The 23,841-nt window shown below is 36.1% G+C and overlaps 1 protein-coding gene across 1 annotated transcript in view; it reads right to left on the reverse strand.

The window, feature by feature from the left end:
- LOC138323126 (proto-oncogene tyrosine-protein kinase receptor Ret-like) overlaps positions 1-23,841 on the reverse strand; it is a 58,801-nt gene that overhangs the window by 4,261 nt on the left and 30,699 nt on the right. The window contains exons 4-16 of the mRNA XM_069267503.1: positions 16,481-16,725; positions 15,512-15,668; positions 13,477-13,586; positions 12,243-12,344; positions 11,696-11,936; positions 10,965-11,177; positions 8,162-8,416; positions 7,387-7,664; positions 6,151-6,304; positions 5,723-5,830; positions 2,752-2,981; positions 2,164-2,286; positions 246-316 (exon numbers count right to left, since the gene is read on the reverse strand). Coding sequence (XP_069123604.1) covers positions 246-316; positions 2,164-2,286; positions 2,752-2,981; positions 5,723-5,830; positions 6,151-6,304; positions 7,387-7,664; positions 8,162-8,416; positions 10,965-11,177; positions 11,696-11,936; positions 12,243-12,344; positions 13,477-13,586; positions 15,512-15,668; positions 16,481-16,725 — 2,287 coding nt within the window. The remainder of the gene's footprint in view (positions 1-245; positions 317-2,163; positions 2,287-2,751; positions 2,982-5,722; positions 5,831-6,150; positions 6,305-7,386; positions 7,665-8,161; positions 8,417-10,964; positions 11,178-11,695; positions 11,937-12,242; positions 12,345-13,476; positions 13,587-15,511; positions 15,669-16,480; positions 16,726-23,841) is intronic.

Here is a 23,841-nt window from a genome sequence, read left to right on the forward strand (position 1 = left end):
TATCCTGCATATTGCCTACTGAATATGTATTCAGAATTATCACCATAAACAAACTGAGCAATGTTAAGATACTGGTACATTCATAATGATATCCTACACATGATAATTATCACCGTAATTAATACTAATATAGCTATAATGATGACAAAGTACTGGTTCAATTATGAATATGACAAGTGTAATCATGTAACGTTAGCACTACCAGAGATCAGTGATAGGTTAATGCTGCCGTAATGAATACTTACACATCGCTTTGTGTTGTATAAATCTGGGCGTACAGTGATTCCGGCGCTAACCATTTCACCGGTATACGGCCCTGCAAGTAAAACGGACCATTTAAAACGTATGGTACTTCGTACTGTACACCTTGTGTTTTTGTTCTACAGAGTTATTTTCTCTTGAGAGCGGTTGCCAATGGTTACATGTTTCGACTTATTGCCACTAGCTCTCCATCCCCGAGTTTCAAGTTGTTCGAATACCACACGAGACATTTGGTTTGCAGGTTTTCTTCTAAACATTTATACCACTAGCTGTTTGCTATAGGTCTATACATTTGATTTCGAGATTTACGGAATCCATTTCTAAGAAATTTCTACGGTAATGAAGGACTATTATTTAGTCTAGATTTTAAATAGACGATTATTTAGTCTAGATTTTATATAGACGATTATTTAGTCTAGATTTTATATAGACGATTATTTAGTCTAGATTTTATATAGACGATTATTTAGTCTAGATTTTATATAGACGATTATTTAGTCTAGTTTTATATAGACGATTATTTAGTCTAGATTTTACATAGACGATTATTTAGTCTAGATTTTTATAAAGACGATTATTTAGTCTAGATTTTATATAGACTATTATTTAGTCTAGTTTTTATATTAGAGACGATTATTTAGTCTAATTTTGATATAGACGATTATTTAGTCTAATTTTTATATAAACGATTATTTAGTCTAGTTTTTTATATAGACGATTATTTAGTCTAGATTTTATATAGATGATTATTTAGTCTAATTTTTATATAGACGATTATTTAGTCTAGATTTAATATAGACGATTATTTCTAAACTTTCATGTTTCGGACTAGAAACGGGAAAATTGGATTTTAGCGGATTTAAAATATCTCGATTTTTTCAATATTCAATCAAATTTTATCAAAAAAATCAAAATATTACATATCATTTAATGATAAAGATTCATTCAACACATAATCATAGATACTGTTTTCACTCAACCTTATCTACTTTATATACTATTTTAACCTTACCGTTTTTTAAAATATATCATTTGTATGTAATTCCTGTACACATCTATAGATACATAGTATCTCTCAACTACAGGAGGATTCCAGATAAAAATATGGCTGAATATATATCGCGAATTGGCTATGAGGGTATATAGTTTATCTGTTCATCCATTTCTCATCAGTCGTTTAGTTACGACTTATTAAAAGGGAAAATAAATTTTGTTAAAACAGGATGAACTAGTTACGAATTAGTGAAATTCTGACGGGAACATGGTGCAGTAGTATTAGAAATGTGTTACTTAAACTATTCTAGATCTGGATACAAATACTTGATAATGTCGTTCGATTTTACTGTGTTGTGTGAGATAACAAGACATAGCAAAGTCAAGGAGTTGTAAGTAATATGAGAAAGAAGCCATCTGGGGACATCGTAGGCCTACATGTACTATATGTGACTCCAAGTCGATACAAAGGATCGAGATGGTAATCTTTAGATTATCTTGTTGATCGGAAAACAACATTATATTCCAGTCACCCCAGTAACCTCATACATGTCTTCAGACCTTTTCTCGAGACCTAACACAATCTTCAATAAAACATATACATTGGCTTTGTTTTCGTTTTTGTCTTACGCTTTATAAAAATGGACTAACACATCTAGAAGTTAGTGAAAAATCGTAGCACCTAGAGAAAAGCAACAGAATTCGGTTTACACTGGCAACTGTTCCTTGTGGGTTTCGAACATTTGTACCGAATGTAATGGTAATGTATCGGAAAAAAACCTTAACCCCTTGACCACTAAAGATCCAAATATGAGTAGTGACAAATTAGTGACATATGAAAACTATATATCAATACCAGGAAAAAGTCAACGAAATGATATGTCTCCATATTGAGAGTATCAATATTACCTTGCTTTGTTTGAGATATGTGTCTGCTTCATAGACGTCCCTTGTCAACCCGAAGTCAGAGATTTTCAAAACCTTGCCGGCAGCAACTAACACATTTCTGGCAGCTAAATCTCTATGTACAAGCTAGAAAAGACATCAAAACATTAATTTATACCATGTAGATAAAGTAGCAGACAGGCTGTTGAGCTCTCATGGCGATAAATCCGTCTGGAGTTAGACTATGGAAACCTTAGTTATTGGGGGATTGTCCTCCAAGTTGACATGTTGTAGATGTTGCTTGATACAACCAAGACGCCCAAGGGCCTTAAAGGTCATCTGAAAAACTTGGAAAATAATGTAATATGTTTTTCTCAATTGTGACTGTGACGCCTATCTTGGATTTTAGTTTAGACAATCAGGGAAATTCTTGAAATTATATTTATTGCCTTGCAATCTTCGATTGTCACTGCTAAGCATTTTAACAACATTTTTAAAAAGACTTATTCAATATATATGAGACCTGGTTTAATATCTTTTAAAATAAGAATTAAATAGAATTTTAATAAGGTTTCACAATGAAGATAATTCAGATTCCATAATTATACTGACTTTGATCTCGCTGAGATATTTCATTCCTTTAGCGATCTGCCAGGCGAAGGATAAGAGGTCCCCTATAGACAGTAGTTCCGGTTCCATGTACTCGCCATTCTCACAATGCTGGGTAAATTCTTTGTGTCTGAAGCGGTGATTGACGTAACCGTTTTCCTCTAACCGTGATCGTCTCAGAAACGATAGGAGTGAACCGTACTCACAGTACTCCACAATAACATAAAAAGGACCTACAAGGGAAACTCAACATTAGAAACAGCTGATGTATAGGATATACTGAACATTTCCTTTTTGGACACATCTTTTGGTGAGATCTCTACATCTACCTATTGACCGACCTACTTCATCATATTGAATATCATGTCGATATTGTTGAAGGTGTGGCTATAAACAGGGGTACAGAGATAACACATAACGCAGAATATTAAGGAAAATTTAAGATGTATTGGGCACAGATTCGGAAATAATGATATTAAAGTACAAACACGTTTGTCCTGTATTTATGTAATACAATGCATAATGATAAAAATGGTAAAACCTCCGTGGAGAGAGGCTCCATGATCACAGCTATACACATGTATTACTGTAAACCTCCGTGGAAAGAGGCTCAATGATCACAGCTATACACATGTATTACTGTAAACCTCCATGGAGAGAGGCTCAATGATCACAGCTATACACATGTATTACTGTAAACCTCCGTGGAGAGAGGCTCAATGATCACAGCTATACACATGTATTACTGTAAACCTCCGTGGAGAGAGGCTCCATGATCACAGCTATACACATGTATTACTGTAAACCTCCGTGGAGAGAGGCTCAATGATCACAGCTATACACATGTATTACTGTAAACCTCCGTGGAGAGAGGCTCCATGATCACAGCTATACACATGTATTACTGTAAACCTCCGTGGAGAGAGGCTCCATGATCACAGCTATACACATGTATTACTGTAAACCTCCGTGGAGAGAGGCTCAATGATCACAGCTATACACATGTATTACTGTAAACCTCCGTGGAGAGAGGCTCTATGATCACAGCTATACACATGTATTACTGTAAACCTCCGTGGAGAGAGGCTCCATGATCACAGCTATACACATGTATTACTGTAAACCTCCGTGGAGAGAGGCTCCATGATCACAGCTATACACATGTATTACTGTAAACCTCCGTGGAGAGAGGCTCAATGATCACAGCTATACACATGTATTACTGTAAACCTCCGTGGAGAGAGGCTCCATGATCACAGCTATACACATGTATTACTGTAAACCTCCGTGGAGAGAGGCTCAATGATCACAGCTATACACATGTATTACTGTAAACCTCCGTGGAGAGAGGCTCCATGGTCACAGCTATACACATGTATTACTGTAAACCTCCGTGGAGAGAGGCTCCATGATCACAGCTATACACATGTATTACTGTAAACCTCCGTGGAGAGAGGCTCCATGATCACAGCTATACACATGTATTACTGTAAACCTCCGTGGAGAGAGGCTCCATGATCACAGCTATACACATGTATTACTGTAAACCTCCGTGGAGAGAGGCTCCATGATCACAGCTATACACATGTATTACTGTAAACCTCCGTGGAGAGAGGCTCCATGATCACAGCTATACACATGTATTACTGTAAACCTCCGTGGAGAGAGGCTCCATGATCACAGCTATACACATGTATTACTGTAAACCTCCGTGAAGAGAGGCTCCATGATCACAGCTATACACATGTATTACTGTAAACCTCCGTGGAGAGAGGCTCAATGATCACAGCTATACACATGTATTACTGTAAACCTCCGTGGAGAGAGGCTCAATGATCACAGCTATACACATGTATAACTGTAAACCTCCGTGGAGAGAGGCTCAATGATCACAGCTATACACATGTATTACTGTAAACCTCCGTGGAGAGAGGCTCCATGATCACAGCTATACACATGTATTACTGTAAACCTCCGTGGAGAGAGGCTCCATGATCACAGCTATACACATGTATTACTGTAAACCTCCGTGGAGAGAGGCTCCATGATCACAGCTATACACATGTATTACTGTAAACCTCCGTGGAGAGAGGCTCCATGATCACAGCTATACACATGTATTACTGTAAACCTCCGTGGAGAGAGGCTCTATGATCACAGCTATACACATGTATTACTTTAAACCTCCGTGGAGAGAGGCTCCATGATCACAGCTATACACATGTATTACTGTAAACCTCCGTGGAGAGAGGCTCCATGATCACAGCTATACACATGTATTACTGTAAACCTCCGTGGAGAGAGGCTCCATGATCACAGCTATACACATGTATTACTGTAAACCTCCGTGGAGAGAGGCTCCATGATCACAGCTATACACATGTATTACTGTAAACCTCCGTGGAGAGAGGCTCAATGATCACAGCTATACACATGTATTACTGTAAACCTCCGTGGAGAGAGGCTCCATGATCACAGCTATACACATGTATTACTGTAAACCTCCGTGGAGAGAGGCTCCATGATCACAGCTATACACATGTATTACTGTAAACCTCCGTGGAGAGAGGCTCCATGATCACAGCTATACACATGTATTACTGTAAACCTCCGTGGAGAGAGGCTCCATGATCACATCTATACACATGTATTACTGTAAACCACTTTATTTTCGATATTTATTCAACTTTTCGCGAAATCGCGACAAATGAATTAATGTATAGTCCATATAATGTATTACCCGTATAATGTATTACCCGTATAATGTATAACCCGTATGATTAACCCGTATAATGTATAACGCGTAATTACATAATTAAAACTAACACATTCACGAATAGGTTGAAATTCACGATGACGCAATATATAGTACATCTGTATGCGTGAGAATAAAATGGTGTAGATTATATAATTATATACTAAATGGTAAACCACTACGATGATGTCATTAATCACCCAAGTACAGAACACTTACCGTCCCGTGTACACGCCCCTAGTAGACGTATAACGTTAGGATGATTAACGTCCTTAAGGAGGTTAAACTCCGACAGTAGATCCGACAGTTCCGAAGAGGATGCACAGTCTGTGTTAAAGAACAATGATAATCAGTGATATCTGTGTGTCGTTAGTATATCTAACGGCTACCAGAAGGTATTATTTGTTAGCATTACTGATGCAAACTAGATAAATCTACATTATGATTCATGTACTTCAAAATAATTATTTTAATTGTGATACTTTATCTCATTTGGGGATAATTTATTTATGCAAATAATTTATTTTTAACGGCTACCATCAGGTACCATTTGTAAGCATAGGTGTGTGTACTTATAAGTTAGAAATGTTGATCGTAATTGGAGATAATTTACATGTAAGTGTACAAAATGGTTGTTTGAGACTTACGTTTGAGCATTTTAACGGCTACCTCCTTATAACCGTCTTTTCCGTCTAGATTGTACGACTTGGCTTTCACTACACGACCGAACTCGCCTTCCCCGAGGGTCTTGTCAAGGATCAGCTTGTCTCGTTCAAACTCCCACTTCATGTCTTCTGGTGTCTGAAGAGTACAACACGAGGGAGAACTTGAGACTCAAAATCTATCAACTTTCCATGACCGGAATGGCCAGTAGAAATTGTTATTAGTTGATGATTATCAACAATTTTACAGCTTATAAAGTTATAACTGAAGGTACTATACATGTATATTATACACAAAGAGATATAAAGTTACAACTGAAGGTACTATATATCATACACAAAGAGATATAAAGTTATACATGAAGGTACTAAATATTATACAAAAAGAGATATGAAGTTATAACTGAAGGTACTTTATACTATACACAAAGAGATATAAAGTTATAACTAAAGGTACTATATAGTATACACAAAGAGATATGTTAAGCCGTAAAGCTGGTTACTTTAATGGTCCAAAATAGCGCGATTTTAAATTAAAACGAACCAAATGTTGTTCGATTTCGCGATCACATCAAAGTCACATGAAATCACGAAAATATTGTCCGCGCGAAAAGTTCCAGCTCTACAATATTTCAAACGAAATTTACATTTTGCACATTTTTATTCTTATATCCATTTAAATAATAAAGATAAAATAACATATTAGAAATTGTATTAGACTAATTTCTTATTTTTTTTAAAATCTTATTTTTTTTTAAAAATCTTTAGTTCACACATATATGAGAATGGTAATCTTTAGATTTATTTTGTATTTGCATATTACAGAGATATCTGGCCTTGTGGACATGTATAATTGATTGTGACGTCTTGTGTTTATGAGCGTAACTTTTCAGAGGAAATTACGCGAATGTCACTCACAAAATAATGACGTCACAAGGGATACCTACCCGCAAGGAAGCTAACTCTGTAATATCCAAGGGTGGAATATGCATTATATATGGGGACTGAAAATGTGTTGGGATAGAGAATATTGTCTTGAAAACACGTGAAAATAATCCAGCGCCAAATATAAGTGATTTGCATTAATGATTACACCACTATACTCCCGGCTATGTTTGTATTGGCAGATTCATATCAGTCCTACAAATTTTGTTTATCAAAATGCATAACAAACATAAAGAGAAACATATAAGATGTCGGAGGGCAATAAATCAATCTTACTGGTGTGTAGTCGAGTGGTCCCTTGTGACTGGACTGGGGCGCGACGTGGTAATTCCTGTGGATGTCGCGATCATCCTGGTAATCGGACGGGATAGCTGATACCGAAACCAGACTGCCAACACGTTTTTTAATATTCTGGCTATTCTGACATCTGCGTTTTCTAAGCCGCCAGGCCAGGATGATGATACAGGTGACGGCGCCGAGACAGCCAAGTGTGGCGGCTGTTGTTGTTCTACAGTTCTCATCACAACCCCCTTCAGATGTTCCACTTCCAGCCTCTGTTGCCACCAAAACAAACAACATTGATATTTACAGTGACTGATTAACTCCTGACAATCGGTCAATCCAACGCCGTCGATTCTAGTTACTGCAATACGGAGTTTTATTGCTTCCTTTATTCTAGTAGTTGTGAATTTATATTACATGTATTCAAAAATAATTCTTTTAAAAGAATTTATCTTGCTGTTCTAATTAATTATCAGTATGTAAAATATTTGTACATAGCTATGTTAGCGAAAAGAGATATTGCCATAATAAGAAATAAAAAAGATATTGGTCTGCGATACATTTAGATACATTTATGTCGTATAATCCTTGACAGGCATGCCCTGAATCATTACCTTTAAATGGATATTTTTTACTAAATGGATTCTACCAGTACATGACGATTTACATTGTTATCACGTTCTGTTATGCCATGCTGGGATTTGATTTACAATATATTGTCGATTCTAAGGTAATAAAAATAGATATTTTTTGTGACATAAGAGGCAACCTCCTGGTCGGTAATACAGCTGTCCATTCGTCACGTGACTATCCTGGTCAGTCGTATTATCTGCCGGTCCAGCAGCGTTGTCCAGTTGAGGTACTTTAAGAAGTGTACTGTCACGAGGTTTTGGTGTAATTCTAGGACTAGTATCCTCCTCAAGACAGGAACACTGCCCGTTATAGTCACAGAAGCAGTTGCCAACAGCCTCCGCAATCCCCCGAGGAGGGTTGGTGTTCAGCTTCGCCGTTCCCACGGTTTTATCTGACAGAAGAAAAATGCACACTGTTAGATTGTCTTAAAGAAATATTTTGTAAATCAGGGCATTAATGTAACACAATCGTAACAACCAATTATTTTTTGAGCGTTCGCTCCAGCGAGGAAGGCTCTGGGTTCTGTCCCCTGGCCGAGACACACCAAAGTCTATAAAAGTGGTAGTTTCTGCTCCTGCTTAGCGCTCAGCAAACAGTGTGTGGGACAACTGGTTCGCCCGATGTCAGTATAACGTGATCGGTTGGGGTGTGTTGCTTGGTGTCTTCTGCGGCATGCTTCAGTGATATATCACTATAAAAGGCAACAGTTCCACTATACAAGAAGACACAACACAAACATACTGCAGTCTCCCAAGACACGCACCTCTCACAACATCCACACAACACACCGCATACATGGGATGCCGTCCTTACATGACCATAGCTGTTAATAGGACGTTAATTAATTAATCAAACAAACAAATTTTTTAAATTCGTTACTGCATTGAAATGACAATTGCAGCACATTCGTACTCTATGAAAAAAAAAATATCGCAAAATGTGCCTTAAGGTGGCGCTATTCAAACAGGTGTCCATTTCACGAGCAATTGGCCCCTTCGCACAAATTACTAGTGACCATAAGTTTCATAAATGAACAAATGAACACAAAGTATCTATATCATTTCTTCTCAAACACTTATGACAAAAGGTGATTTTGCATGGTATTATCTTTTGTGCCTCCCTATCTATCCCATCAGTATTTATAAGAACCTTTCGGTAACAACTACCCCCAATTATCACATTGGTTTTAACTTCTCTAACGAGTCCTAGTGCACAATGCAGTTCCACCTGTATTTGTTTAAATGAAATGATATCATTAATATCATACGAGGTTGATGACATTATAATTCCGTCTTTGTGTAGGTATCCATTGTGACGTCATTATTTTTGAGCGAATTTCATGTTGCTTTGTCTGAAAAGAATGACGTTATGCTCTCATACATATGACGTTACAATCAATACCCGACTTCAAGGGTAAATAACGCTTGTTATATGCAAATAAAAATTAATATTATAATGCTTGTTATGTGCAAATAAGTAATTATAATAATAATGTAATAGCTTCCTTTAACATGTAGCAAGTCTTCGAAAGAAAGATTATATTGTTTCTTTCAAACCTTTGCTACTAGATAAATGTATATATCTTTTAAAAGGAACGATCTTTTATCGATTTTGTTAGGACATTAGATAACATTAGGTATTTCTTAGATAACATGAGGTTTGGCGATAACCATTTTCAGGTGCTTTGAAAAAATATCAGAAAAAACCTATTTGTCCAAATATCCAATCGTATTCCAAACATCGCAAGTTTATGCAATTGTACGTCGTGATAGATCGTAACTCCTACATTCGTTAGGTTTGATATCAAACCGACGCCAGCATTGCTCTTCATCTTCACTAAAGAGGCGATGAAAGAGTCCTTCCCAATAGTACAGTATATAGATTGATGTATAAATCTCCTGTTAAAGACATTGACAGAGTTTCTGGTTATCTAACTTAGATTGGGATTTCGAATCGCTGCTATACAATCCAGAATCATGACACACTAACACGTTTTAATTTTGTATTCGCAGTAATGAGGGCTTCATTTAAGGAAGAAATTGTTGTTCTTAAGCTACATGTCTTGTCAGCCTCCCTCGAGGAAGACTAGAAATCACTGTAATCATCTCAATTACAGACATGGGACAGACACGATTATATTTATTGTATCTAGCAAAGGAACGCCAGCAATCAACACATACAACAATTACGTCAACAGAGGATAAAGCATCAGTTCCCGGCAAAAGGGAACACTACCTTCGATCTAAGAAAAAGATGATACATAAACACCACGATAATTAAATCCAGTACCAGACCATCTATCATGAGTAATGTCATTAAATAATAATACGTCTTTGCATATTGCAGTGTTAGCTCCCTTGCGGGTAGGTATCCATGGTAACGTCATTATTTTATGGGCGAAACTCACGTCGTTTTCTCCGAAAAAATATTACGTTCCGCTCGCAAACACATGAAGTCACAATCAATACTTTCCCGCAAGGGCAGATAACCGTATAATATGTAAATAGAGAATAGAAGCTGTTGATTTCAAACCGAAACATGAGGAGCACAATCATTGATCTTATTAGGTCTTAGACCATAGAAAAGACGAAATAATGGCAGCAACAATTAAGAAAAAAGGGTAATAATTTCAGTAGCTTTTTATCTTCACATATTCACATTTATCATTTTTATTTGACATTTTACAGTTTAGAAACGTCACAAAAATATGGCATATTAGGAATTTCTAATACGTCGATTTCGATATACCAAAGCGATGTGTGTAAAGTTCGAGTTACCTACGTACATGACCTCGAGATGATATATAATTATGAAAAACACCTATATTTTTCAATGAGGTTTCAATTCTATTATTGTTATTGAAACATGTGTATACCAGTGACATACCTATATTTTATTCTTATAATGATAAACATTTATATGAGTTAATGAATACATACTTGTACAATCTTGAGGGCATAATTGTGGATTTAGACTTTCAAGTTCGTCACATATACTGTTGGGGCATAGTGCCTTGTCGTAGCTGCATGTTCCATATTTGGTGGTCCAGACGCCCTTCACTCCCATACGCCAATTACATGTCCTCACAAGAAGTCCGAGGCCGCACGAGGACACACAATCGTCACGTGTCTCATGGAGAGAACACGATTTACCTGATTCAACACACGGATAAAATGCTCTTTAACACAATGGATCAAATAAATAATTGGCTAACTTTGTTAAAAATCTTTAATTTACATTAGGGTTGCCCCTATCAAAATTATACATCTGTCGGATATTGATTTTCCTGGCAGGTAGTCTGGTAAAAATAGGCTAACATTAACAATTATATATAAATTAAAATAGCTTTGAAACTATTTCTTTTTAATTCGGGTCAATAATGTACACAATTACTTCCTCTTATTTGCATGCTATCTGCTCTAGTTACTTTCTCCAATCACAGATAGTGAAAAATGAATTATTTGTCAACTCTGATAGCTAATTTCATTATGTGAGTATGAAACACGCGCATCATTGAAACAGAATTTGTATGAGTGTGTTTTACCGATAACCGGACATCGTTAAATAGTGTCTGTCTCTCTAAGTCGGAAATAAATGCTGGAGAAAGGATGTATATGCGACTGACGAATAGAATGGCTAGTCCAGTTTTGAGGGTGTTGCTATGACTTACTGCAATCGGTTTTCTTTTTAGAGTTTCGTAATATTTTGACGGCGAGGACGATTTTCTGTTCTCCTCTGGCATCAGTAGTGTAGGATGATATGGTAAAGTTCTGTTGTCTACTTCCTTCCAATAATTCCGGTTTGTCTACATAAACGATTCCTTCGTACCTGGTTACGCCGAACGCGGATGCTAGGCTGTTAGAGAAATAACTCCTAGCTGCACCACCCAAAACTTTTCCAAAGGTGTGAATCTGAAATCGGGACATATATTAGGGGCCATTTTAGGTTTATAGAAATATTTTCATTGTCATTCCGCGATATACATTGTTTGATATATATATGTAGAGACATATCTCCCGTGTGGGAATGTATTTTGTTTGTATATATGTTGTTCCTAAGTATCACAATCTGAGTGCTATTTTTTAAAATTTGTTTTTAATACTAAATGCACTCTATTTATAGAAGTCAACAGCTTAACTTGAGAATACAATACGAAAAAAGACGTTACCAGTCAAACATTTACTCGTTGATTATGTGATGAGCATTGTTGTGCTTACCCGAGTAAGACGTGTTGCACCCTCCACAACGGTCGCCGTGTAGACCCCGGATGGTGGGGAAGATGTTGTTCTGTCCATTTTGATATTAACCGTCAGTATAGACTGAAATATAGGTACTTATCGAATAAAAACGTAAACCAGATAACAAAATACAAAGCGTGGTGTGGAAAAACCACTAAATACAGGATTCGGTGTCTAGGAGCCAAATAATATCTATGAGTGAAGAAATAATAATATTGAACAGAATAAAACATAAAACGATCACAACTACAGGTGAAAGAATAAAAATACCGAAAAGCCTGTCATTTTTGTTGGGATGATTATTTCGCCAAATATCATTTAGATCACAAAAATATATTCCTCGAGGACAATTAGCAATGGGTAAACCATGTGAATACCTATCGACAGATCGCAGAATTTTAGTCCGGGAACATAACCGACTTTACGATAATCCTCTGGATACAAATATAGCGTAAAATAGTTTCTAATTACAATGAAGGCAGTGAAGTACAAGTGAATCAAAACATAGACTATATAGGTATCTTTAATAAAAAATCTCTAAAATATCTTCTTCTTATTAACACTGCCCTGCAGGTAGGGCGTTAGAATTGTACCTATTGCCCCTATTGCATGATCGTAAAAGGCGACTAAATTTTGGATCTAATCTTATCTTTTCTCACTTTTGGCCCTGAGTTGAGCGTTCGCCCCTGCGAGGAAGGCTCTGGTTTCTGTCCTGGCCGAGAAACACCAAAGTCTTTAAAAGAAGTAGGTTCTGCTCCTGCTTAGCCTACAGGGAGTGGGACGACTGGTTCGCCCGTCAGTATAATGTGACCGGGTAGGGTGTGTTGCTTGGTGTCTTCGGCGGCATGCTTCAGTGATATATCACTATAAAAAGGGCAACAGTTCCACTATACAAGAAGACACAACATAATATACCGCAGTCTCCCAAAATATGCACCTCGCACAACATACACGCAACACACCGCATACATGGGAGGCCGTCCTTACATGACTATAGGTGTTAATAGGACGTTAATTAATCAAACAAACTTACTTCTTATTAACATAAGAATAATACAGCGTGGAGGAAGAACTACACATCGACTACAGATGTTTTAAAATAAATCATGGGTTAATGTTTCAGAATGAATGATATTTCATGTATAAGTAGACCAGGTTTAATAGGAAGGTCATCTGTTTTGTGAACAGTTTAAGATTGTGGGGCGTCCCTTACTTGGTTGGAATATGTCGTCGTTCCAAATGGTTTGTATCCTGGATCTGTGATGGCTATCATACACATATATTCATCTCGGTCCGAGATCTTGGAACGCTCCACCTGTACTCCTACATTGCAGAAATACATATTGATCACATCATACACGCACATATATATATACACACACCTCCCTGTGTGGTAATATTTAATATAAAGTAGTCGATAAAACATTTTATATTTAGTGTAGAGGACCTATTATAGAAAATGCAGGTGTTTACAGGTATGGGAAACATTAGTCCTGAGCTAGTGGAAAGAGCCTTTCTCGGTAGGAGTTTTAGTAGAATTGTTTTCTCCTAATTTATATTGAAGGCATAAATTGTGTTGATATTTTTCATATCATTGAACCGTTAATGCTCGTTGAACGAGAGGAGGATTGTCATTTTACGACCTAGGTTACTTTTTAATTTGTTTTATTTCGACACACCACTGCATAATAATTAAGAACTATAAAATAATCAAATTAGAAATATAATATTGTGTCGTCAAAATTGGAACAAACAGAAATTTACTTGTCTGTTTAAGTTTTCATAATTTGAAAGAGTCACATACTATTAATTTTATCTAACCCCTAAGTATCGGTTTTACCAAATAACCTATCAGTTATGGAAAAAATAATATAATGTAATAATTTCAACCAACCAGACTATATGACATAGCGCATGATATGAACGTGCAATTATCAACTGCAAATATAAGGTGATGGAAATTGAAATGATAACCATCTATTGCAATATTGGTTTTCAGCACGTACGTTAGGTCACACGGATACGAGACCATCCGTGACAGAACTCCACCATCATAAAACCCACTTAATCGATAAACTTCAGCTTTATTGAAACCAATTCAATGTTATATCAATAACATGCACCATGGCGGCCATGTCTAGCCTTCGGCTAGCTTCTAGGTCCCACGCATATTAGCTTTATGCTATGTGTTAAATACATTTTATCGTACTTGTGTTTTGATAATAGAAAGAATTTTACACTTTCATTTGTTCTGGAATTTACGCACTTATTTTATCGTCAAAAAGTAATACAATCATGATTTATTTATCAAGAAATAAATTTTATAAAGAAGGTAACAATGCTTTTGTGAGACAGTCGTAACCAGGACATGTGGCGCCTCCAAATGATCTCTACTCTCAGTCAATATGTTACAGGACAATCACGATTTCCAGGAATTGTTGGAGGGTTTGCCAGGCAATAGCTGTTGAAATCTGGTCGAACATATGCACAGGAGTCGACCGAAAGTCACGATCAGGATAAGGTAACGTATTGTCTTACGATAGACCATATGGCGAGTTGTTTAATGTAACAACATAGCGTCATTAGCTTGTAAAACCGGCATGGGGCACATTACAGTAGTCAGAACATGTGCTTTTACTGGGATTGGAACAAGTGGCTTTAACAAGTCGGGGATCACGTGCACTTATTAAGGTGCAGGCATCCTCATTAGACGTATAGATGATTGCTGTGCTAATGCCTTCAGATGACGCCACTTAAAGTACCCTCTTCGTCTTGAGGTATACCCACGTATTCAATATAGACGATTACGTGGATAAATGTTATTAATGGTAAAACGTCCAAAAGGCGTCAGATGTAGGCCAATTTATAGCTAATACGATGTTGTCAACAACAAACCTGTTAGAAAATATCAGTTTAGGATAAAGCTCATGAAACTTTTCTCTGTAATGTTCTATACTAAAACCGACCATCTGTAGAATGATTCACAACACAATTAATGGTGACCGATTCCTATCATATATTAAGATTATGTGACTCGGCTTCCAACTCTGATTCACGAGTATATAACTCACCACGAGACAGTCAGCACGTGTTGACATATATCAATATTTTGTTTTTCTCTGGCTTTCCTTACCATCGACTTAACCCATGTACCTTATAACGGATGGTAATTGGATAAAAATAAAGTTAACAGACAGTGTCGATGTGCCGTGATCCAAAGCCATATAAAAAGGGTCGCCCATACTTACTTAGTCGACACACAACATTACGGAGAGGTCCAGAGCCCATATGATGCCCCATGTCGATTGCACTGTGAACGCATGCTCCACGAGGGTCCAAAGACACGTGCGTTTGGTGATGGTCGCAGTCTAGGAGATCACGGTCATTAAGTGTCACACTGTATGACTACAACAGATGTTCGTGAAACGCTTCATTACGGACTGGGAGGCATTCTTAGATAAGATAATCGTATGAGTACTGTACCGCCTCAGCACCATGCAAGTTCACATGCACTGCAGACCTATGAATATTTCATTTTGTGACGCACCAGTCTATAAAACATTTGCCAATGCAAAATTGATAAGATACATCAGATGAGGACTTCAGACTAATCGCTAAAACGAGCACTTTAAAATGATATATATTATACTGTGAGACATAGTAAACACTTAGACGGGTGTTCCCAAAGTTACCAAGCTACCTGCATGTTCTAAAATATCAAAAAGGCGCTCAGGCTCAATTTTTATCATAAATGTGGCATTTGAAATGCTTGGAACTTTCATCTTTCAGAGAAAATAAAGGGATTGTATTTGTTGTAAGAATTAACCATAACTTAAAAAATACATGTATACGGTATTGGTACAATGCGATATCAAACAAAATAAAGATATGATGACAGTTGTGTGATTGAATGTTCTACAATATTAGAATGAAGTGTTAGATATCAGTTTGACCAATGCATACATTTTTAGACCTAATTAAATTTTAACTAAAACCTCTGTCTTTCTAATTGATGTCAATTTTCATTCTTGAAAAACAAAATCAGATGTTTATACTGCAATACTGACATATCAAATCCGCTGTAATTATGTGCCATAACCATTATGAAAATAAAAAGTACAAGTTGAGATTGTCATGTATCTTATTGTTTTATTAGGATATTCTGCATAGCTTTTGAATGGCTAATATTACTTTGTATGTAAAACAGTTTCCTTTACCTGTTTATCCGCAGTATAATCCACAGTAGCTTTATCCATGTTGTTTTGAAATAAGATCGGGTTGTCATTGGTATCGCCGACCGTAATATGCACATTGGCTGCTGACTCTCCGACGGGTCGGCCGTCTCTACTGACGGAACATTGCAATGTGAAGCTGACTTTGTCCTCTACTTCTCTGTCGAAGGCAGACAAGAGAAATACCTGGCCTGTTGGTCCATCAACTTCAAACTTGTCAGACAAAGCAGCTGTATCAGAGAAAAATAAGAAGATAAATATTAGCGTTTAGTTAAAGTTAAAAGTTTTAAAAAGATAAAATAAAATACATAATAACCGCCCACAATCATTGCTTATTTATCAACAGAAAAAACAAATTACCAAAAACCCAAATGGTATATGCATGTTGTTTGTACCCATACTGAATACTGGTTGGGTATTTAGAAAGCATCGGTTTCATAAGAGATAATCAATAGTGATTTTTTTAAAACGTTGGTCAATGTTTGATGCCGAAGATTGCATTACCAAATTAAGGTTAGTCAAGATGGCAAATCCTTCAATTCCTAGGTGTATATGATGACCTTCGAAATACACCTGGACATTGGTTCTGTAGTCTCTCAGTTTGCATTGTCTACAAGGCTGTACCATAGTATCATATAGTCAGTACAGGACGAGCCATTGTATCATGCCGTAGAGTGAACATGGTCAATCTTAACGTGAGTATGATTCAGGTACAAAGCAATTCGGTAAGTTCAAATAGGATATAATAATTGTACTTCAGCACAGTAGGTGTTACTTAATGCTAAATCTAAAACCAATATTTTACAAATTACCAGCATCATGTTATTAGAGATCCACCACGCTTTCAAAACACACACTCAAAAAATAAAAATAATGAAAAAATAAAACATAAATTTAAAACAATTGATGACTTATGATGAAGTTGAACAAACAAATGTAAAGTTCACTGTGTAAATCTATATATATGGAGACGATTCATTTCGCTGTTTTGTCGTGCGGCGCACGATAATAAGGACGATATTGAAAACATAAGTCCACCCGCGTTTTGAAAATTAACATTTAATTTATCTGTTTAAAAATGTTCAAAATGTCACAACTACTGCAGTAATAACTGTACGCTAACAACGTCTGGGACTCTACAAAATTACACAACTCGTTTTACATTTACAATTTTTAAAGCATTAAAATCCGTTTCGGAAACGTAGTAAGCCTTTAACTAATGATGCGAATATGACACGACTATTATATCATTATCCGTATACACAGAGTGATTATGAATATATATATATATATAAGTTAGAGGAGAAATTGAAACCGTGCTTGGATGATATATATCTACAACAAATTATCAAACTTAGGATATCGGCATGCACTATATCATTAATTGATTCGTCTGTTATAATGTAATGACTGTTTTAAACGTTTAATGGAGTATTATAAAAGTCATCTATGATAACAAGATCATAGACTGATACAAAAAATGTCGGGGATACCAAGATCGTTGACCGATATCTATAACTATTTTTCTGTGTTAATGATGGAATTGACTTCGATTTAAAAAGAAAAACAAGATAACAAGATCGTTGATCTAGATATGTAAATAATCATCTGTGTTAAGGATGCTAGCGACCTAGATCAACCAAATTAAATTGTCTATATCATTTTTTTTTATCTCGATATGCAAATAATTATCAGAGTCAAAATGTCATCGATATAGATAACGAAATCAGTGATAACAAGGTTATTTAACACGATTTGTAAAAAATATTATACAACAAAAACATCATTGATCTATATTAAAAGCAACGATATAATTATACAGCAGCAAGACTAGCGTTAATATATTTTAATATCATAAGTGTTATTAACCAGCTTCAGATAAAATACCGAACTACTGAGGATTCGATCAAAACAAAGGAATTTCGTCACTGCTAAATGTGTTTTTATGGCTTGCGTACACAATAACAAAATATTGTTTCAGGATAGTCTGACGTGTAGACAAGGATCGTATAGCAGACCTTAAGTCTGATATGTGAGCAACGTATATAAACAAGGATCGTATAGCAGACTTTAAGTCTGACTTGTGAGAAACATATATAGACAAGGATCGTATAGCAGACCTAAGTCTGACTTGTGAGCAACGTATATAGACAAGGATCGTATAGCAGACCTTAAGTTTGACTTTTGAGCAACGTATTTAGACAAGGATCGTATAGCAGACCTTAAGTTTGACTTTTGAGCAACGTATTTAGACAAGGATCGTATAGCAGACCTTAAGTTTGACTTGTGAGCAACGTATATAGACAAGGATCGTATAGCAGACCTTAAGGTCGTCCTTGGGTGACATGTTCGTGACATGAAGAACAAACAAGAACAAAAATTCCGCCAAATTTAAAGTAATGATTAGCCTTTTGCTTCAATTTTATTTTCTTGTCTGTGGCCGTGAAGTGTGATTATAAGATTAGAAATACTGATGTAAATGTGAATTTGTATTTTTAATTACCAACAGGTCGTGAAATGCTATGAAGTTTGTTTATTGACAAATTTCCAATGGTTTCTTTATATTGACGTATTATACTCGAACTATTATTTAATCAATTAACGTTAAATATTAAAAGGTTTTTTTTTCTCCAGGGTTGTTATATGTATGTAAAATGATGTCTCGTCTGCGATTCGATTTCATCTTCGATGTTAGGAAGATCATCTATGAATTGATCAATTGCTAATGTTAACAAGTTACCTACTCCGGCCATCGCCATATTTGTTCTTAGGTTATGTTCGCGTTGTTTGGGCGAGGATTCATTAGAACATGTTCTCGCTCTATCCTCGGATAGGTAAAAAGTTGTCGCCCAAAGACACCCTTAGTGTATGTGAACGTCTATCAAACCTGTCGCCAGGTGCTGAGTGCATAACACCCGAATAAATATATATATTTCGACGTATTCTAAGATATAAAAGAGTGCTATTTACATATTCAAATCCTACTTCTGACTTTTCATACATCTTTACACGGTCATAAAACGTCTAGGTGTGATGAGGCCTTAGGTTCATAATAATACTTCTGAGATATCAGAAAGTTCGCCTTTAATAATATCTTAGAAATGGGTCTAACAATACATCACGGATTACCAATAATAATGACTCTCTGTGGCAAGGTCAGTAAAAAAAGTCGTAGCAATGTTTTGTTTAAAAATAGGATTAACGTGACAGGTTTCTTAGGCATATCAACTCATTGTCTGTAAACACTAAAAAGAGAGAAAATGCTCTATGTGGCGAGTGTTTAGCATGACGCATTGCTTACAGTATTTGTTTGATTTTTCAGTTCTGAAAAATATATTTGTATTACTGGTTTCAAAATCTTATAACTGAAGATCTTTTTTTATTCAACAGCTTTAGTCGCTAGGAATGAGCGCTTTAAATATCTGAGTAGTGAGACTGTAGTTCAGAAGCTTTACCAAATGGTAAACAAGAAGAGCGACTTTGTTTCTTGATTCGTTTGCCCTTTATAACGAATTTGTTCTTAAATGTACAGCAGCGAAAACAATAAATACCTTAGAAAACAAACGTAGAGTTGGATAACAGAGCATCAAACTCGATTGTTTATCCATTAGAGCTGAAACAAATGTGTTTAAAGAACGAAAGGCTTAAGGGAACGAAATGGGAATAGCTAACTTCATTTATGACATTACCTTTGGTGAAAATAACAACAAAATCTCCAAACAAGCTATCAACATCAATTAAGACCCGCTCTTGGCTATTTTTCCTTTATATAGTGCATTAGAGAGTTAATCGAAACAGAAATGACCGAATAAACTTCCACTACAACTTAAAGCACGTTCAATGAAGTTGTGTTATTTTACCGTGACTGTCCGCCATAATGTTTCAAATGCAGGTAAATCAATGACGTCTTGATCGTGACATTAAATCGTCTTAAAAATTACATAAGGCATGAAAATTCAAAATTGAGTAGGCGTACATAATTGGATTATGTGGTTATTCATTGGTTCAATCATATGTTGAACGTAAAGAATATACATAAAATTATTGGAGCACAAAATCTTTTCAATTCATAATTTCATATACTTTTCAAGGTCATTGGAAATCATATGGAATAATAAGGCCCAATCACGTATCAAATTTACAATAAAATAATGTAGAGAGGGTTCTTACAAGAAATATTACAACTAAATAAAGCTAGATGACAAACCAGGCATTTTGTTTGTTTAAATGATTGATTAATTAACGTCCAATTAACAGCCAGGGTAGCCTAAAAAGTCATCCCATGCATGTGGTGTGTAGTGTGTATGTAAAGCGCGGTGCGTGTTTTTGGTGACTGCGATATGTTTGTGTTTTGTCTTCTTGTATAGTGGAACTCTTGTCCTTTTTATAGTGCTATATAACTTAATCGTGCTACCGAGGAGTCTCTTCATTTCAAAAAGAGGAAACCATTTCCACGAGTCAAATTCTGTAACCTACTCCTAGTATGTATGAGTTCAATCTGCTCAGCGTATTTGAACGGAATTTTCGCTGTTGAAAATTACGTCATATAGACGAAGCAGACTTTATGATCGGTAAAACCTTTCAGCTTCAAAACATTTACAAAAGCACCGATCTTCTGAGGACTGAAGATGCTTTACGAAGAATGAAGATTAAGGATAATATTAATGTCACCAATTATTTACAATACCCGACCATAAATAAGGCGTCCTAATTAAACAATTGCACTTTTAGTGATACATATTCAAGCACATCAATATGGGAGTATTCACGACTCGAAGATCACAAAAGAAAACAATTTCCGGCGGCACTATTTTGATCTGGGCAGGCTGACAGAACAGTAACAAGTTGTCGTAGACTAGACGTGTTTGTCAGTGGTATCTATGAGGGTATGGAAGTCATAAGCTTTCATCACACCATTAATCAGTCGAGTTTCTGTTATACTCATTTTTAAGGCTTCTCGGATACAAATGGCTTCCTCCACTGTATGATGGAAATGTGAACAATACTTATCTTCAAAGTTTATATTTTTGCCTGCATACAGAATCTTCATAGTAAACGTTGATAGTTTAAAAGAATAAAGACCACAGATAATTGTTGAATGTTTTCACTTCCAAAATTTCTAATAAATTTTGATGAGCATAAATTAAGAATTAGGAGAATCATAGCAGGAACATATTCCTACACAAGGATGTGATATATAATGGTATCATCACCTACTTTTATTATTTGCTATTTTGATTTCATCCCAACTTGCCCTAAATTCGAAATGGAATATTGCGTTTTACTAAGAGTCTATATTCTGAAATTAATTTTATCTTCCTTTTGCTCTGCATAATGTGTGTTTGTTTGTTTAATTAACGTCCTATTAACAGCCAGGGTCATGTAAGGACCCCTCCCATGTATGCGGTGTAGCGTGTATGTAGTGCAAGGTTCGTGTTTTTGGAGACTGTGGTAGAGAAACTATTGCCCTTTTTGTAGTGCTATATCACTGAAGCATGCTGCTGAAGACATCAAACAACACACCCCACCCGGTTACATTATACTTACAACGGGCTAACCAGTTGTCCTACTAAATTTAGGCTGAGTTCTAAGCAGGGGCAGAAACTACCACTTTAAAAGACGTTGGTGTGTCTAGGCCAGAGGACAGACCACAGAGGCTACTCGACAGGGGCGAGCGCTCAAATGAAGGTCAAAAGTGAGAAGAGAAGAGATAAAATCCTAAATTTAGTCGCCTTTAACGATCATGCAAAAGAGGCAGCAAGTACAACCATAGCGCCCTGCCTATAGAGCTGCTGCATAATGAACATGTAATAGCTAAAAATTGAGTTGTAGATAGAAGTTTTTATGAATACACAATTGCTTATAGTTGTATCATAATGGATGTTTAGACATACCAGTGTCAAGCTTGTTTTCAGCATAATTTACATTAAGAAAACAATTATACAAATCCATGTCGCTGTCAAAAGAAATATTTCGGACTAACTGCATGCTAAAAGAATTGTGCATGCCTCTGGCATCTCTTGGGCATACCGTACAGTGTTAAATCCGAGACAAAACGTTAAAGCAATGATTTGCAGTGCTATATGGTAGGGTTGTTTCCGCTCCTTATATATGACTATAATGGTATTGCGTTGGCGTTGTATAACCGATACGTTTACAATAAGTTATAGCCGGAGGGTTAGATCTTCTTAGGCTTCTTCTGAGGCAAGGGTGTCATGAACACTACTATCGGGCCTTCATAACGTCTCAAAGTTTGCAGCTTTGCCCTTTTTTTACCGTCGTTCAGTTTGTTTAAGGCCGTGCACTCCAATTCAACTTTAATATATGTCACCAACAACAACCTAATAGTATGTTAGTGAGTTTCCGACCGGAATAACACATAAAGCCGATATCAATTTAAATCCTCACGAATATATCTGATAACTCACTGTACATCCACGATGATTCCAAAGCCATGATCACCTTATAGATAAATTCTTACCAAAGTGTCCTAACTTTCGAAATAAACGATTTGGTAAAAAGTAAAGTGTGACTTGTTGTGACTTATAATCTCTCATTGATTACTGTTTGTTATACTGAAATGTAAAATCAAGATGGACGAAGCTAATGAAAACATCCATCTCGGCGTTAAATAACAAATGGAGTGATTATAATTCAACTGGTAAAATTGATTCTTTGATAAATTTTGTAATAAATTCATATTACAATTCTTTTAAAAATGAGTTATAGTCTCTCACATCAAATTTTAATATAATCAAATTCATAGACACATATTTACTATATTGTATAATATTCATGAAGTTTACAGAAAGTGGTTCAAAAGGTTCAACAGAATATCAAACAATCAATAAATCTAAATGAAGATAAATATATCATTAATATTCTACAAATAAGACATATACATATGCAAGTCATTGCAAACTATGAATATTATTCATGGAAATATATATAGTATTGATTTTGGCGCGAGCTTAAACACAGAATAGGGCGATTTACCTATTTTCCAGTACCCAGCTTCTTTATTAACTGAATACATTGTTTCCCAATTAACATTCAATTAAAATAATGCACTAACATATTTCGACAGTATGGGTGCTTATCGGTAGCGTTGAGGGAGTGGGACGACTGGTTCGCCCGTTGTCAATATAATGTGACCGGGTGGGGTGTGTTGCTTGGTGTCTTCGGTGGCATCCTTCAGTGATATAGCACTATGAAAAGGGCAACAGTTCCACTATACAAGAAGACACAACATGAATATACCGCAGTTTTCCAAAACATGCACCTCGCACAACACACGCAACACACCGCATACATGGGAGGCCGTCCTTACATGACCATAGCTGTTA

This window comes from Argopecten irradians, chromosome 5 (genome assembly GCF_041381155.1).
Source record: "Argopecten irradians isolate NY chromosome 5, Ai_NY, whole genome shotgun sequence".
Lineage (NCBI taxonomy): Eukaryota > Metazoa > Mollusca > Bivalvia > Pectinida > Pectinidae > Argopecten > Argopecten irradians.